The sequence below is a fragment of the Sylvia atricapilla genome, chromosome 24, assembly GCF_009819655.1.
Source record: "Sylvia atricapilla isolate bSylAtr1 chromosome 24, bSylAtr1.pri, whole genome shotgun sequence".
In the NCBI taxonomy this organism is placed as follows: domain Eukaryota; kingdom Metazoa; phylum Chordata; class Aves; order Passeriformes; family Sylviidae; genus Sylvia; species Sylvia atricapilla.
The window spans coordinates 1,817,739-1,835,072 of NC_089163.1; the positions used below are offsets into that span (position 1 = coordinate 1,817,739).

At 52.3% G+C, this 17,334-nt stretch overlaps 2 protein-coding genes across 5 annotated transcripts; one reads left to right on the forward strand and one right to left on the reverse strand.

Annotated features, from left to right (window-relative positions):
• Window positions 1-256: 256 nt before the first annotated feature.
• ZBTB8B (zinc finger and BTB domain containing 8B) lies at window positions 257-10,506 on the reverse strand. Of its 3 annotated transcripts, none has more exons than XM_066335286.1 (4): window positions 10,407-10,506; window positions 8,799-9,719; window positions 6,300-6,478; window positions 257-3,899 (listed from the first exon to the last, which is right to left on the reverse strand). In XM_066335286.1, the coding sequence occupies exons 2-4, from the start codon at window positions 9,715-9,717 to the stop codon at window positions 3,588-3,590; spliced, it is 1,410 nt and encodes a 469-aa protein (XP_066191383.1). In that variant the 5' UTR covers window positions 9,718-9,719; window positions 10,407-10,506; the 3' UTR covers window positions 257-3,587. The 3 variants fall into 3 exon arrangements, with proteins under 3 accessions (XP_066191383.1, XP_066191382.1, XP_066191384.1); XM_066335285.1 differs by lacking the exon at window positions 10,407-10,506 and adding an exon at window positions 10,158-10,392; XM_066335287.1 differs by lacking the exons at window positions 257-3,899; window positions 6,300-6,478; window positions 10,407-10,506 and adding exons at window positions 6,954-8,261; window positions 10,158-10,392.
• On the forward strand, window positions 10,477-15,514 carry BSDC1 (BSD domain containing 1). Of its 2 annotated transcripts, XM_066335289.1 has the most exons (11): window positions 10,485-10,580; window positions 11,113-11,173; window positions 11,677-11,793; window positions 12,364-12,531; window positions 12,622-12,676; window positions 12,993-13,108; window positions 13,329-13,397; window positions 13,536-13,617; window positions 14,063-14,584; window positions 15,113-15,216; window positions 15,468-15,514. In XM_066335289.1, the coding sequence occupies exons 1-11, from the start codon at window positions 10,570-10,572 to the stop codon at window positions 15,498-15,500; spliced, it is 1,338 nt and encodes a 445-aa protein (XP_066191386.1). In that variant the 5' UTR covers window positions 10,485-10,569; the 3' UTR covers window positions 15,501-15,514. The 2 variants fall into 2 exon arrangements, with proteins under 2 accessions (XP_066191385.1, XP_066191386.1); XM_066335288.1 differs by having other exon boundaries at window positions 10,477-10,580; window positions 15,113-15,514.
• The last annotated feature ends 1,820 nt before the right edge of the window (window positions 15,515-17,334 follow it).

The following is a 17,334-nucleotide window of genomic DNA, read 5'->3' on the forward strand; positions in this document are numbered from 1 at the left end:
GTTAATAAAAAAAAAGATTTTCTAAAAATCTCACTTGGCTGGGGTTTAAGTGAACAGGATCCTTTTAGTCCTTTCCTTCCAAAAAACTGATTTTTCTTGCAAACTAGCTGTCCCCCAAAATGGATCTATTGACTTTTAAACCAAATTAATTAAATGGAAATATTAATTGTTTCATTTTAATGCCCGAAATTGAAACGTGAGCCTCAATCTAGACACTCTCAGGTTTACTCAGTCAACATTTGAACGGTAAAAAAAATCAAAGCAACCCTCTCAGAGAGTTTTATTTTCTAGACAATCAAAAAACTCCAGAATGCTCCAAGATCCACAAATATAGTTCAGTCACTTCCACAAATAAGGGTCAGTTAATAAGAATTTGTCATCGTTACTGGACTAAAGGACTTTGGTTATGAAACTCTCTTACAAAACATCAGGAAATTCAACTACCACATTTGGAAGATTTACAAGGGCCTTGAACCAAGAGGTTAAATGCACTACAAATACCAGTGCAGCATGTATTCCTTCATAATGTGAAATACAGTGCATTTCTGTGCAAAAATACATTAAAATGTGTATTCCTAAACAAAGTCAAGTACAACGAGCTACGTTTTAAGATATGTCATCTTCACGGCCTTTAAAAACCTTTGAGAAAGAGATTCAATTCGAAATAACTCCCCTAAAACCATGATTTTTGATTCTTCATCAAGCACCACAGGAAGGTTTTTAAACAGCCAACGTCATTGTCTCAAAGCTTGTAGATGTTGCATCTACAAATGGAAGATTTCAGGAAAAAAAACATTCATAAAACAAAGCGGAAAGCACAAGCAAACGGATTCACATGAACACCCGGGTCACAAGAATGTGCATAAACTCCATCCTCTTCTACATCTCAAAGGCTGAAAAGACTCCACAGGGAAAACAAAAACAAAACGAAGCAGCACAAAAAATGACAATTTCACAGGAAACCCCGAGTTTGATGGAACTTTCCCTGTGGAAAAGCCGCCCCCCGCCCGCCCCGGACCCCTGACAGCTCCATTCTCTAGGCACAAACACACAAGGACAATCTCTAAGACCAAAGACAGCAGGGGGGAAAGGGAAAGGTGTCTGCAGCCATTCCTGCAGCTTCCAAAGGGTTCATTTTCCCTGCTCCAAGTGTCTCCACAGGCTCAGAGTCAGCAGAGCTCTGAACTTCCCAACCTTGTGGAGCACGAGCCAGACCCAGCTGATGTTCCAGGTCTGGTGGCTTCTACCAATATTTACAACGAGGTGGAATCTTCATGACCACAGCTGGGGGTGCCTGGTCACCAAATATTCATTGGATCCCTATTTACATTCCTGCCCCGCTTCCAGAAAAACTCGGATTATCCACGCCTCTCAAGGCAGAAAGTCCCTCCTTTGTCACCTTTGTCACCTTTATCACCCTTTGGTTTTGGGTGGACTCAGCAAAACTCCAGCAGTCCAAAAGACAAGCCCTGGCGAGGCTGGAAGGTGCTTTTCCAACCATTCCAGTTGGAATGACGATGTTGTCTGACAATTTACAAGTCCCACATTTTGCTCAGGTTTTCAAGAGCGCCAAGGAGCCAAAACCACAGCAGGATTTTCAGAGGAGCTCAACTCCAAAGGTGGCACCTCCATGAGTTTTCCCTTCAGTGTCCCTGAATTCAGATTTGACTAAAACAGGGGCTCTAGAGCAGGGAATTTTTTAAAAGTCTTCTCCTGTGTTCCAGCTCCTACAAACTCAAATTTCCAGCTGACTTGGAACAGGGATGACTGAAACTCACCCAAATTAAGGGCCAGAAAGTAAAACCAGCCCATTACCTGGTGACACTCATCAAGAACTTGGACCAGACCACTCCAAAAGAAGTCTCTTTACCTTCTGCTCTCCTCAGCAGCCACCAGTAAAGTGAATTCTTTAAAAAGAATTTAGTTTCTTCTTTCCTGATCCTACCTGGTGTGGCAGTGAACCCTTGGCTGCACTTGTGAGAGCAGAATCACCTCTCACAAATAAATCTGACGTGACAGTGGGACTGTTCCACTGCTGGATGAAGCAGAGGGAGAAGCTGAATTGCTCTTTTTTAACGTGTACAAGAAAAGCACGAGGTATGCAGAAAAAAAACCCCAACCCTGGTTAAATCAGAGGGCTCTTGGGTTTTTTAGGCTTGCCAAGTGGAAAATCTTTACACCCAAAACCCCTCAGGAAACAGCACCAAGTGGGAGGAACTGCTCACTCTTTGTCAGCCAAATCTGTCTACGGAATTCTGCCCCAGCCAAAAAGACTCATCAGATTTGCCTTTTCATGCAACACTTAGGAACAGCAGAGTGAAGGAGCATTAACAGTCTTATTTCACAGTATATTTCAGTTTTGTCCCTTTGTCAGGGAACAGGAGGTCACCCCGAAACAAACAGGCTTTCTGGTGGTGCTGGGTTTTCTTCTAAAGCTCCCCAGCCTGAGTTTTATTAAAACTTGCTGCTGGAAAGGTGACAAAAATCTCACCTCCTTTGAAAATCTTTAGCTGCCCTGGTAAAGAAACAGGAGGTTTACAGAGGAGATTTAAAAAAAAAAAAATAATAAATTGGATAAAATCACAAAACAAATCATAAATCACGAGAGGATCCCTGAATTTTAAAAGAAATTACAGTAAAAGAGAAAGAAAAGAATTCCAAAAGGGCATTCAGGGCTCTTTTATAGCATAGCTCAGATATTTCACTGCTCCTCAGCTACACCAGGTGTGGATCTGGTTATTCAATCTGCCACAGTCAGAGTTCCCAAGGAACCTGCTTGACAGCTTTTGACTCCTATTGTAAAAAGCTGAAAAGAATTTGGGCTTTTCTCTTAGTCCTGGCCACTAAGACACCATTAATTGTGCTTAATATTTAAGCCAAGACTACTGATATCTGAGTGACAATAAAGACACAGCTGAAGATCTACAGCCTGAGCTCTTAGGGAGAGGAAGATGCAGTAAAAATTCAGAAAGAGAAGCTTGGTCTCTAAATTCCTGCAATTAATTGTGTGAAATAGATTTATTCTTCCTGTCTATCCTTTCAGCAGCAGCATATTTTGTTGGGTTTGGTTTTTTTTTTTTTTTTTTTTGTTATCCTGGTTTTTCTGCCCTGGTTTCCAGGTCAAATCCAGTCTCAGCAAGCATTTATGGTTCATAATTTAGATAGCACTGTCCTAAGATCACAGATTAGCTTGGAAAAGTCCCAAGGTAAGAGACATAAACCACATTTCATGTCATCTTCAGAGAAGAGGTGGTGTCCCTTTCAGATCAGGGATTAAGAACCATGACTCATTATTTGAAGAAACCTGTCCCCAAAACAACCCAGAGGTGTTCCACCTGCAAAACCAAAACCAGGAGGCAGAGAAACTGCTCGAGTCCAACCTCTGTGAGCCCCAGACAGAAGAGTCTTCACAGATTTCTGGTGCACAGCACTGAAAACTTAAAAAAGCATTAAAAATTCCAATTCTCCCCGCGATTGAATTAATTAAAACCCAGAATAACAAACCCCAGCACAGTGTCACTGATTGAGCAAACGTGCAGTTCTCTACCAGGGAAACCTCTCAGTGCTCCCCTTCTCCTCTCTCACTGCTACATCAAAGCCTCTCTGTCTGACAAACTCCGCTGGATCTCCTGCTTGTCATCGCCATCCTCATCCTCAGCCGGGTCGTTTTCCTCTCCAGACTCCACATAAATGGGCCAATCATTGTCAGCATCTCCTTTCTCCTGCCCTTCTGAGGCCGTTTCCACGAGGCTGAGGTTGATGGGCACGGAGTCCTCGTGGGTGGTGGTGACACAGGTGCAGCTGTCGCAGAGCCCGAAGCGCCGCAGGCCCTGCGACAGGCTGTTGGTGAAGGTTCTCCTGCAGCCCTTGCAGATGATGGGCTTGTTGGAGCGATGGACCTGCAGGGAAAAGAGCAAATTTGAGAGGGAAAAAAAAAAAAAAAGGCAATTTGTTGATGTGGTTGGACATCACCGTGACACAAGGCTCCGACTTCAGAAGGCACTCCTTTATTTTTGGGATGTGTCTCCCTTTTATGCTATTCTACACAGATCAATTTGATTGGTGACACAAACACAAACCTCTTCACTGCCATTGGTCAGAGCACAGGGACATCAAGGAGAAGTCCCTCCTAGGGAAAGGAATGAATAACAAAGTTACAGTTACAAAAACACTTCCCTTCTTTACAGAACATTCCCAGGGAAAAGAATTTCAGAAAATCAAAACACCTCAGGCACAAACCAGGGCTACAATTTGCTGCTTTGGAGAGATTGTCAGAGCAGGGAAATGGCCACGCTTCAGCTGAAGGGACCCCACAGTGATTCTGGCCAGAAAGATTTGGGCTGCCCGAGTATAACAATCATGGAATGGTTTGGGTTGGAAGGGACTTGGAGCTTGTTCAGCCCATGGAAACCTTCCAGAATCCCAAGCTTTGTCCAGCCTGGCCTGGGACACTTCCAGCAATGGGGAATCCATAACCTCACAACCCTCACAGGGCAGAATTCCTTCCCAAAATCCAATCTAACAGATTGGGAGAGCAAAAGGCCCAAATCCTTATTGTCCAGTTCAGGAGAAATATCAAACAGCAAATACACCAAAACAATGAACCAAATATTATCATTAATTGGAAAGCTTCTCTCACATTGGCAACACTCCTCCTCTTCAGGAAATACAACTGGAAAATGCCAAGGGACTTTATTTTTGAAATAAAGTCCCTGGTGGATATGTTATAAATAACTATGTAGTTATTGGCTTTCACTATTAGCTATTTCACTATTGGCTTTTGCAAATTATTATTAATCACAATTTTGATGTAGTACACTTGTAATCACTTTTAACTGCTTTAATATAGTATAATCTGTTAGCTTTTGTAGCCAATGCCCTGTGTAGCAAATATATATATAAAATAGTGTGATAAATATTTATTATAGCTTAGACTTTGGAAAATATTAAACTAGAGACTATGTGTTGTGCACTGTAATGTTAAATGCTTTAATTTATATAACTAACTCTCAATGGTAGGAATAACTCAGATAATTGTGTGAAATAACTGTGTTGGTTCAATGTACTTATGGAGCATCTTATTTAAATGATAACATTAAAAAGAACCAGGAAAATAAACACCAAGAGAAAAAAAATGCAGGAAATTTACTACTGACCCTCCAGGTTATCAGAAAGTATCAAACAACAAAACAGAGCCTGGAGAAGAGATGAAATAGATGGATTTCATCTGCAGGATGGCATGAAGACAAGCCAAAAATGGAACCAAGCAAAAGAATTCCTGGAACATGTAAACTCACAGGAATGCTTCAGTATCTATAATCTCCATGAATATGCTTTAAGAAAATTGTTTTAAGCTAAGTGCCTAAACTGGCAGTTTGCCAAGCATCCAGCACTGTGAACAGCCCCTTTGATCCCTTAGGAAACTTCTCAAAATTAAAAAAAAAAAAAAAAAAAATTTAAATCAGAATCAGAGTCATTAGGTTGCAAGAGACCTCTGAGATCATGAAGTCCAACCCAACCCTGACACCTCAACTAACCCCTGGCCCCAGTGCCACATCCAGTCTGCTTTAAACACCCCCAGGGGTGGGGACTCCACCTCCTCCCCGGGCAGACCATTCCAGTCCTTTATCACCCTTCCTGTAAAATCCTTTTCCCTGATACCCAACCTGTATTTCCCTTGGCCCAGCCTGAGGCTGTGTCCTCTCGTTGTGTCAGTGCTGCTGGAGAAAGAGCCCAGCCCCAGCTGAGCACAGCCACCTTTCAGGGGCTTGTGGAGAGTGCTCAGGTCACCCCTGAGTCTCCTTTTCTCCAGGACAAACACCCCCAGCTCCCGCAGATTCCTCACAGAGTTTGTGTTCCAGCCCCTCACCAGCCTCGGGGCCTCCTCTGGATGGGCTCAAACATCTCAAATGTCCTTCCTGAACTGAGGGACAGAGCTGGACACAGCACTCAGTGTCCTTCCTAAACTGGACACAGCACTCAGTGTCCATCCAGAACTGGACACAGTACTCAATGTCCACCTTAAACTGGACAAAGCACTCAGTGTCCATCCCAAACTGAGGGGCCAGAGCTGGATACAGCACTCAGTGTCCTCAGTGTCCATCCTAAACTGAGGGGACAGAGCTGGACACAGCACTCAGTGTCCATCCCAAACTGGACACAGCACTCAGTGTCCGTCCCAAACTGAGACACCCACAACTGAACGCAGCCCTCAATGTACGGCCTCCCCAAACCCTTTCACACTTCTCAGGCTTTGACAGAAGGAGCCACCCGTGTCCCCAACACCCCTGTGGACTCACGCTGAGGGCGTGGCTGCGCAGGTGCTCCTGGCGGGTGAAGCGCTTCCCGCAGGTCTCGCAGGGGTACGGCCGCTCCCCGGTGTGCGAGCGGATGTGCCGCTTGAGGATCCCCTTCTGCTTGGCCGTGTAAGGGCAGAACGGGCACTTGTGCAGCTTGATGGGCACCACCAGCACATCACCTTGAGGATAAAAACACACTGAGTTAGCTCGGGAGCGTTCTGGGCTGCTGCTCGGGCTCCTCGCTGCCAGTCTGAGGGTGGGAGGTGAGTTTTTCTCCCTCTCCCCCGTGCTTGGCTTACCTGGGATTTCCTCAGCTTGTGCCATTGCAGAGTTCATGCAGCTGCAGTGCCCTGGGAAATCAGCCTGACTGCTGCTCGTGACAGCAAAATATTAATTTCATTTCAGGAAGTTTTTTTAATTAAGTGCCAAAAATCTGCTTTTAGCGAAGTGGGGTCTCTGCTCCATCTCAGCCACTTCCTTTTGTTTGAATTATTAAACCATTAGCCTTAAACAGCATCAGAAACGAAAACCTCTAACACAAACTGCAGGCAGGAATAGCACATTTTGTCCACGTGTTTTTGTATTTAGATATGAAAATACGACTCTGTTTCTACTGTCCTCCTGTTGGGAATAACAAGATGAAGGAGTCCAATATATTTCCTGACAATATTTTACTGTTCCTAAAACCAAACCACAAGTAATACACAACTGATGGAGTCAGGTGCAAGAACAGAAATCAATTTGAAGATCCCATTTTACAAAAACCTGGGCTCTGCCAAGCTTTTCTGCACCAGCCCAGCTTCCCTTCCAGCAGAGAGGTGGAGATGTGATGCCAAAGGAATAATTTTCCCTGTTCCAGGCCCGGATTCAGGGCAGTGTTTTGTGTGTCAAGCAGGTGAGGCCGCAGAGCATCCTTTGTATGAAGGTTTATCCGACCCACTATCAAAAAAAGGTGTGTCTGGTATTAATGATGTGAGTGAGAGACAGCTCACCCCATTCTGAAGCTTCCCAAGGGATTACAAATCCCTGCTGGGCATTTAGAGCTTCATTAAAACCCCAACCAACCCAGCACTTAGTTTTGTTTTGCTTCCATCCAGCTCTCTACAGGCGCCTGTTTCCCCTCCTTCTGCTCTGAAGGATGACTGGAGCAGAGGTGGACACTTGAAGTGATATTTATCTCCTCTCTTAACCTGAGTGCACCATTCCTTTATGAGGACTTTGTATTTCTCATTTCTGGTGCCTTGTGAAGAAGCTGAGGCAGCAGCACCATTGAAAGCTGAGGCACTCCCACTCTCCTCCCTGCTACAAAGTCCTGCTTTAACACAGAAACAGAAGGAATGGAAGGTTTGGTTTCTGTTCCCTCACTCCTACTCAAACCCCATCTCCCACTAACATTTCTGACACATTTCCAGGACTCCTGATGTTCCCTATCAAACTCTGCAAGCATTTCCCTTTTAATGACTCACTAGCAGCCTGGAGATGTTGGAAAAAGAGAAGTGAAATTTGTGTGTTGGATGTTCTTGCCTTGCCACACGTCAAAAAGCACCAGTGTGAGTGGTGACAGCCCTGCTCTGAGACGAAACCTGGATCTGTGTTTTTATCAGTGCCCTGTTTGAAAGCAGTGAGAGGATTTGTCACTTTTATTGGCTTTAGGGTCACACGGGCAACTTGAGCTGGAGGTGACATGAAAATAAATTTGCTGGCTCCAGTCAACGCCAGCCCTGTGGCATCTGTCACATCCTCGGCACCTGTGACACTCACAGTTTGTCAGAGACACCTCCTGTCCTCCCAAGGCCGGTTGGACAAGGCACTTATGAAAAAAAACAGATAAAGTGCCCAAATCTTTATTGTCCACATCAGGAGAAATGCACATGGGCATGATTTTCTTCTTCTCCAGGTGCCTGACAGCGTTGTCAGGAAATATTCCAGAGATATTTCCAACTGCTGCTGGGCTCAGGGCAGCTGAAAAGTGAAAAAAGCCTCATCTTTATGCTGCACCACGGAGTTGAAAGCTTTCAGTGCTCCTAAAGGACTTGTAGGAATCCCTCAGTGTTGGATAAAACAGACTCCTGCCCTCTGAAGTTCCAAGCAGGAGCAGCACTGGCAGGAGCTGGGATGGGATGAGCTCCTCCTGCTGCACCAGGTCCCTCCTGTGGCAGCTCAGCTCCTGTTGGATTGCTCTTTATGACCATCAGGAGGGAAAAATTCCTTTTTAAAATGCACCTGCCATTCAGTGAGGTCCCACTGAGTCTGTTTATTAAAGAAGAATCACCCCAAGTGGAGTCTGGGGGTGATTTGGGAGCTGCAGAAGAGCTGTCAGGAATACTCACCTGCCACGGGCTGCACCGAACAAACGAGTACAGCTGCTTTAAAAGTGCACAACAAGAGTTTATTTCACCGTGCCAAAATAGTCAGCAAAATACTCTCGAACAAGAATAACAAAAGAAGCGGCCCAACAAAGCTGTTCCCTGGTCCACTGCACCCCCCGAGTCCTCTCACCTGTGTCCTCACCATACCAGTCGCCGTGAATGTCCATCATGGAGCTCATGGCTACTCCTGCATCCTCAGCCCTACCCTCAAATCCCCGGACAAAGTGATGCACCACGTCCTCCTTCCTCGGGGCCGAGCTGTTGCGCAGCAGAGCCTCCAGGAACTGCTTCATGTGGTAATTGTTGCAGGCCAACTCCACGGGCTGCCCTTCTTCCATCTGCTCCAGCGAGATGGGCGCCGGGTACTGCGGCAGCCGCTCGCCCACCTCCACCTCCACCTCGTCGGGGTCGAACTCCACCTTGGGTTCCACCCCTTTGGGCAGCGAGGAGGAACCATCGGGGGAGTCACTGCTCAGAGGGTCCCCGGCCACCAGCTCCAGGGGCTGGCAGCTGCTGCAGTCCCCGCAGGGAGGCTCCCGCTGGCATTCCGGAATCCTCTCCTCCTGCGCGGACGACGCGGAGGCTGAGCTCTTGAAACCGCCCAAGGACGTTCCTTCCCTGGCGGAGCTCCCGCTGTCAGCCTGGTAAAACGCCGCTTCCCTCTCGATTTTCCTGCAGATGTCCAAGGAGGACCTGATGTAGGTTTTGCAGAAGTTCACCACGTCGGTCATCTGCAGGTAGCTGGCGGCCGACATCACCTCGATGACGTTCTCCCCGCACAGATCCAGCTTCCCGGAGTAGAGGAAATCCAGGATGATGGAGAAAGCCTCGGAGGTGACGATGTCCAGCGAGGCCGTGCTGTGGCGCCCGCTGTCCTGGATGTAGTGGATGAGCAGCGCTCGGAAGTAGCCGCTGTTGGCGAACAGGATGTTCTTGTGCGCTTTGAAGATCCTGCCCTCCACGATGATGCTGCAGTCGCAGAAGAAATCCCGCTTGCGCTGCTCGTTCAGCTCCCCCAGCAGTTTGGTGTAGTACGACTGCACTTCCATGGCTGTGCCGGGAACAGAGAGAGAGCCGTCAGCACCGGGGACACCGGCACCGCGGGGACACCCCCGGGACACCCCCGGGACACCCCCGGGACACCGGCACCCACGGGACACCGCCAAGGATAGTCCTGCCCGGTCCCGGGGGTCTGTCCCGCCCGGTACCGGGGGCTCCACCCCGCTGCCAGGACCGTCCCGCCCGGTACCGTGTCTCCGTTCCGCCCGTTACCAGGAGTCCCGCATCCCACCAAAGGTCCGTCCTGCCCGGTACCAGCACCCCCTAGAACGCCAAGGTACCGGGAGACCCCACCGCGCCACGACCCGTCCTGCTCGGTACCGGGATCTCTCCCTGCTGCAAGGACCGTCCTGCCCGGTACCGGGGGTCCCACACCCCGCCCAAGGACCGTCCCACCCGGTACCGAGGGTCCGTCCTGCCCGGTACCCACCGGCTGTACCGGAACACCAAGAACCGCTATTCCCAATACCAGCATCCCCTAGGACCACCGTGCCCGGTGCCGGGAGCCCCCGCCGCGCCAAGGACCGACCTCCCGGTGGCGGCATCGCCCGGAACGCCAAGGATGCTCCTGCCCGGTTACCGGGAGCCCTCCCAGCTCTGAGCACCGCCCTGCCCGGTGCCGGGGTGTCCGGAACGCGGCCCTGCCCATCCCGGGGAGCGCTCGGTGCCCACCGCTCACCTCCGCCCGGCCCCGCTCCCGGCGCCGCTCCCGGTGCCGCCCGGCCGCCGTACCCGGGCCACGCCCCCAAAAGGCGGGGCCGGATATGACGTCACCGCCCGGCTCCGGGGTGTGGCCCGCGGGGTGAGGGGTCGGTAAATATTGGTGACGTCACACCGCCAAGATGGCGGAGGGGTGAGCGGGGCACGGCCGGGGGGCGGCGGCACCGGGACCGGGACCGGAACGGGACAGGGACCGCGATGGGCACGGGCGGCGGCCAGCGGGGACCGGGGACCGGGCCGGGGTTTGGGCGGCTGGGATCCGGGCTCGGCATCTGGAGTTGGGATCTGGGTCTGGGATCTGGGTCTGGGATCTGGGGTTGGAATCTGGTCGGGCTCTGGATTTGGGGTCGGGGTCTGGAGCTGGGTTTGGAGTCGGGATCTGGGGTCGGCGTCTGAAGCTGGGCTCGGGATCTGGGTCTGGAGTTGGGATCTGGGCTCAGGATCTGGATCTGGCCTCGGGGATCTGTCTGTGGGGTCGGGGATCTGTCTCTGGGGTCGGGATCTGGAGTCTGGGATCAGGATCTAGGGTCTGGATCTGCGGTCTAGCTCTGGGTCCGGATCTGGGGACTGGGAGCTCGGTGTTTGGGCTCGGGGTCTGGGATCTGGTGTGGGTTTGGGCTCTGTGTTCGTGTCGCCGTGCCCTGACGCCGTGTGGCCCCGCACAGGGAGGACGGCGGCTGGTGGCGGAGCTGGCTCCAGCAGAGTTACCAGGCCGTCAAGGAGAAGGTGCGAAGCGGCGGTACCGGGAGCTGCGGGGCGGCCCCGGGAGCCCGGCCAGGCCGCGGGGCTGGAGCACAGCCCGGGAGGGGCTCCCCGAACTGGCATGGGGATGGATTTACTGGGGATCTTCTGGCTCTGGGTCATGCTGGGCTCTGTCATGTGAAGATCACCCTCTGAGCAGAGGGGGTTGTGTTCCAGCATGGCTTTGTGGTGTGTAATTTCCTGCCTGTCACTGCATTGCTTGTGTTAATTATACACAAAACTTAAACCCAGGCTTTTCCCAACCTGTGTTTTTTCTAATCTTGGCTTAAAAACCTCCTGGAATGTGTTTTGAGCCTAGCAGATGCTGTTGTTACTCAGGTTATTCTGGTCTTACTCATTGCCCAGGTTGGGGTGAGGGCTCAGCTGAGCTAAGCTCTCACACTTGACTTTCTGTAACATCCTGGGAGCGATCAGGGCTTTGTTTGGGAACCAAAAGCCTGGAGAATCCATCTGCTGTCTCCTTGCAGTCCACAGAGGCTTTGGAGTTCATGAAGAGGGACCTGGCTGAGTTCACCCAGGTGGTGCAGCACGACACTGCCTGCACCATCGCCGCCACGGCCAGCGTGGTCAAGGACAAGCTGGCAGTGAGTAGGGGCTGGGAGAGCTTCAGCATCGTCCTGTCCCACCCCTGCCATGGGCAGGGACACCTTCCACCATCCCAGGGTGCTCCATCCAGCCTGGCCTGGGGTAATTCCAGGGATGGGACAGCCACAGCTTCAATGAGAATTCCATCCCGCCACCCTCACAGGGCAGAATTCCTTCCCAATATCCCATCTTACCCCACCTTCCTTCAGCTTAACCCATTCCCCGTTGTCCTGTCACTCTGTGCCCTTGTGGATGAGCATGGGAAGGTCCCTCTCTGCTGTGCTGACTCTGGCAGTGTCACTGTAGGGTGACACAGGCTCTCCACACGAGCTGTGAGCCTCAGCCCTGCACAGCTGCTGCTGCTGGGACAGTCCCACCCCAAACCAGCCCCAAACCTGGCTGTGTCCTTCCCACAAAGCCTCAGCTCAGTTCCCCCCCTGAAGCAGGTGCCTCCCACCACACCCTTCCAGCCCACAGCACTTTCCTGAAGGGACAGATCCTGCTTCCTTGGGGATCCTACCCTAAAACTCTGGGATGTTACTGACACTGTGCTGCCTCTTCCCTTGAAGAGGGCAGAAAGCTCAGGGGCCACTGAGAAGGTGAGGAAGGGGCTCTCTGACTTCCTGGGGGTCATCTCGGACACCTTTGCCCCCTCACCGGACAAGACCATTGACTGTGACGTTATCACGCTGATGGCAACACCCTCAGGTACCACTGAACCCTACGACAGTGCCAAGGTGAGTGTGCCACTCTGGGAGGTGCCATCCTGTCCCCTGTCCCCTGCTGCTGTCCCTGCCCTGACAGCTGTCCCTGTGTGTCTCCTCCAGGCTCGTCTCTACAGCCTCCAGTCTGACCCAGCCACCTACTGCAACGAGCCTGATGGTATGGGAGGGTGCAGGGGGGTCCAGGGTGCTGCCCCTCGGGGTCTGGGGACCAGCTGGAATTCCCTGAAGCCTTTGGCCACCAGGGCTGGCTTGGCTCTAGCTGTTCTTCTCTGTGAAGAGCAGATCTTGCTCTTATCTCAAAGACCAGCTTTAGCTGAATTTATTGGCCCAGTTTAAACTGGTGCCACATGTCCTTGGGTGGGCAGAAGAGTTCTGAGCCCTCTGTCTCCCTCCTCCTTTGCATCTCTCCAATAAAACTCCCCCAAAGCGTGGTTTGTGCCAAGGATTTCTATCCCTGTGCTTGTCCCAAACAGGTCCTGCTGAGCTGCTCGAGGCCTGGCTCGCTCAGTTCAACCTGGAGGAGAAGAAAGGGGAGATTGCAGAGCTGCTGGCAACCAGCCCTTCCATCAGGGCACTCTACACCAAAATGGTGAGGCCTGGGCGATTCCTGGCTTGGGGAATGCTGCAGGAAAAGCCTGAGCTGTTTGTCCCCTGCAGCTGGAATGGAAACAGCTGTGGTGGGGTGGTAAACTACAGGAAAATGGCTGCAATAAAACGGGAGCTGCAGGCTTTGGGAGGAGAGAGGGGCATGGCAGCAGCTGCAGCTCTGCCTCGGAGGGGCTCATCCCTTTCCCTGATGCCTTTCCCAGGTCCCTGTGGCTGTTTCCCACTTGGAGTTTTGGCAGCGCTACTTCTACAAATTGCATCGCCTGGAGCAGGTGGGTCAGGCTTGGGGGGCTGCTTTTCCTGGGAAAACAGGGAGCTGAGCTGGCTCCTTGGAGTCAGTGATGCACAAATCCCTGGGGGAAGACAGGGGCTGGGGCTGGGAGCAGCTGCTGATGCTGAATTCCCTGCAGGATGAAGCCCGGAGGGAGGCTCTGAAGCAGCGAGCAGAGCAGAGCATGCACCAAGAGGAGCCAGGCTGGGAGGAGGATGAAGGTGAGACAGGTTTGGGGGCTCTGGGGAGGCTTTGTGGAGAATTTGTGGGCTGGTGGCTCTTCTTCACTCCCATAAATCCCTATGGGCAGTGAAGGGGCAGCTCCAGTCTCTGCTCAGTGACCAATGATGGGATCTGAACGGCTGGAGCTGTGTCAGGGGGTTTAGGTGGGATGTCAGGAAAATGCTCTTCCCCCTGAGGGTGCTGAGCACTGACCAGACTCCCCAGGGAATGAGCACAGCCCCAAAGCTCCCAGAGCTCCAGGACAATGCTCTCAGGCTGGGTGGGATTGTTGGGATGTCTGTGCAGGGCCAGGGCTTGGACTGGATGATCCCCGTGGGTCCTTCTCAGCTCAGGACATTCTGTGATTCTGTGAAATGCAGCTCCCCGCCCAGCTGCTGCTGCACTTGCTGAAACATCTCTCGCTTCTCTTCTGCCTCCCTACAGAGGAGTTCTTGGGGATGTCCCCCCTGCCTTGTGCAAACATCACATTTCCAGGAGCAGCACAGAAAGAACCTGCCCCGGAGGGAAACCACCCCGCTGCCCCCAAGGGCCCCTCAGGGGAGAGCTGGGCTGTGCTGCCCCCAGAGCTGGTCCCAGTGGAGCAGAGCCCCTCAGAGAGCAGCGAGAGCGTGTCCCTTGTGACTCAGATTGCAAACCCTGCCTCTGTGCCTGCCACCCAGCTACAGACTGCAGCTCCACCCCAGGACCTCTCCCAGAGGTTGGAGGAGGCCACTTTGGAAGAGCAGAGCTCCCTGCCAAATCCCCCAGAAGCTGCTCAGCCTTCTGCACCTGCCAAGGAATCAGCGACATCCTCAGAGCCAGCAGCTGGAGCAGAGCTCAGAGAGCTGGAGAGCAAAAGCCAGGGCAGGACAGAGACTCTGAGAGAGGAAGGGCCCACGGATCTGCGAGTCTTCGAGCTCAACTCGGACAGTGGCAAATCCACCCCCTCCAACAACGGCAAGAAAGGTTTGTGTGGGGCCTGGGAACCTGCTGGGAGGGGCAGCTCTTGGGGAAAGGGCTCTGGCTTTATGGTGCTGAGGGAGAGGAGAGGGAAAGTAATCCAAGGTGTGCTGGCTGAGCAGAACAGGCCTTTGGTGCCTGGATGCCAGGAAAGGCTGTGCTCTGTGGAGGGAATGTGGTGATGCCTTCCCTCTGCCTGTCATCCCTAGGAATGTCCCAATGGCAGTCCCCAAATCTAAGTCCCTGCTGTCATTCCTTATCCACTGCATTTTCTGTGTGACTGCACCCTGACACATCCCAGTTCTCCCAGAGGCCAGAGGAGAAAATGTTTCAGCATCCACCTCTCCCACTTGTGCTGCGCCAGCCCTGGCTGTGAGGGGAGCAAACTCAGTCCATCCCATCCCTGTCAGGGAGCTGTTCCTGGGGATGTGGAGGCTTTCCCTCCTCAGGCAGGCTGTGATACCTCTGAGCCTGGAGAATTCCAGGGCTTTGGGGCCAGCTCTGGTGGCTCAGTGACGATGTTTGCTCTTCCAGGCTCCAGCACGGATATCAGCGAGGACTGGGAAAAGGACTTTGATCTGGACATGACAGAGGAGGAGGTGCAGCTGGCACTGTCCAAGGTGGAAATGTCTGGGGAGGTGAGTCAGGGGAGGCAAATCTGCCCTCCAAAAGCATCACCAACCCCTCAGGGTGGTGCTGCATGAGCAGAGAGGGGCTGGTGGGATGAGTTTGCAGGCAGATCCCTGTTGGGAAGGTGTGGGACTGTGAGGGTACATCAGGCTTTGTGCTGCTTCAGGTGCCCTGGGCAGGAGGAGATGTTGAGTTACAGAAACAAATGGTTGAAAACAGCTCAGAATCAGTTCAGAAATTAATTTCTTCTTGTTTGCAGCTGGAAGATGAAGAGTGGGAAGACTGGGAATAAAGCAGCTGCTTCCAGAGTGTGTCACAGGCTCATTTCCACCATCGAATGTGAATTCAATCACGGACCGGCTGTTCCTTTGTGTGTGACTGTGCTGGGGGTTGCAGTTCCAGGCTGGAGGAGTTCCATTCCTGCTAAAACCTGTGGGCAACTCAAGTGACCCCTTCAGATCCAGGAAGAGGAAGCAGGAGGTCACTGGGCACACACGAGCCCGACTTCTGCGTAGGTCCTAGAGACTGGCCAAGCCCAAAACCGCCCCTGACGTGTCAGGAAGAGGCAGAGTGAGGGGTCCCTGGGGCCAGCTGGGCTCTCAGAGCCCTGCCAGGTGTGCTGGGTGCTGCCAGGCTGCCAGCTGGCTCCTTCCTTGCTTGTGTGTGCACGTGTAACCCGCAGCTGAGAGGCTCCTGGATGTGGCTGTGCCTGCTCCGCTCGCTGCTCTGCAATTCCCACCTGAGAAACAACACCCAGGGAGGTGCTGCACAAAAAGGCACTTGGCTCGTGGCTTTGATCCTGGAAGGAGCCAACCCCCCCTGCCAAAAACCCTGAGCTTCTGCCTGGCTTTTCGTCTTGGAAGCTTTTTCTCAATGGAAACTCCCGTTTCCAGCAGTTCCTCAAAGAGCCAAGGCCTGCTGCTCCCCTCCCTTTGCAGCTGCACCACCTCCCTGCACTGGGGTTTGTGTCTTTCTAGTTCAATTCTCCCAGCAGAATCCTCGTGGCTTGCTCTCACTGAGCCCTGCTGGGCTGGCAGTGGTTGGGGTCACCTGGGAACAGGATCCCTGGTGTTGGTGCCCAGCCTGACCCACTGACCATTTCACCCTCTGCTTGGGCAGACAGAGGCTCCCAGATGTGGGTGTTCCCTGCTGGCTGAGGCTGTGTCCCCATCTGAGCCCTGTCCCCTGGGTGCCAGCCCTGCAGCCACCAGGAGCTTTGCTGTGCTCACTTCAGCCCCCTGTGACTGCTTGTGATGCTTCCTGCAGCCCCACGGCCTCTTTTTGGGGTAGTTTCCTTGTCAGGACACGAGATGTTGCTGAGGCACAGTTATCCCAAGGGGACAGAGCCCTGGCTGCCCTCCCTGGCCTTTGGGGTGGTGGGGTGACACTTTTTGCCTTTGTCCTGCCCCTTCCACTGGGCTTGGGGGTTTCGTGCTGGGTTTGGACAGCACTAAACGAGGTGCACTTGGAAGAGTTGGGTTTTTGGGGTTGGGTTTTACTCCTTTGGGGTGAGTTTGGAGCATCCCTGTCCTGCCAAAGCCCTGGGGACCGACAGCTCTGCTCCTGCCTGGGGTGTGGGGGGTCCAGCAGAGCCTCGCCTTGTCCTGGCTCAGATTATGGTGGGCAGGGGACACAGGGGACACCAGTGGGGACCTGGGGTTGGCATGAGTCCCTGCTGATCCCACAGCAGAGCTCGAGGGTGCAGCATCTGTGTCACTTTCTTTTCTTCTTTAGTCGAATTAACCGTTGGGTTGGTTGTGCAATATTCTCTGTTCTTGAACTATTCCGCATCTCCCTGAGCCTTTTCTAGCTGGGGTGACGAACCAGGAACAATTCTAACAGCTGGTAGTTTTGTAACGATGACTTTCTCCAAACCTTTTACAGACTTGCAGTTAACAGCAATTAAAGGAGTTCTCAAGAGTCTCTGCCTGTCCCGGGTGTTCTCATTTCCTGCAGGGTGGGGTGACACAATTTTTCTTTCTTCCCATCTCCCTCAGGAGAGGCAAAGGAACCCCCAGTGCCCCAGGCTCCTCTGTCCCCCACTTTTCAGGGCTCTGAGTGTCCTCATAAAACCACCCAGTGTGACCCAGAGCGTGTCTCTGCCTGGCCCATAATCCACGAGCCTG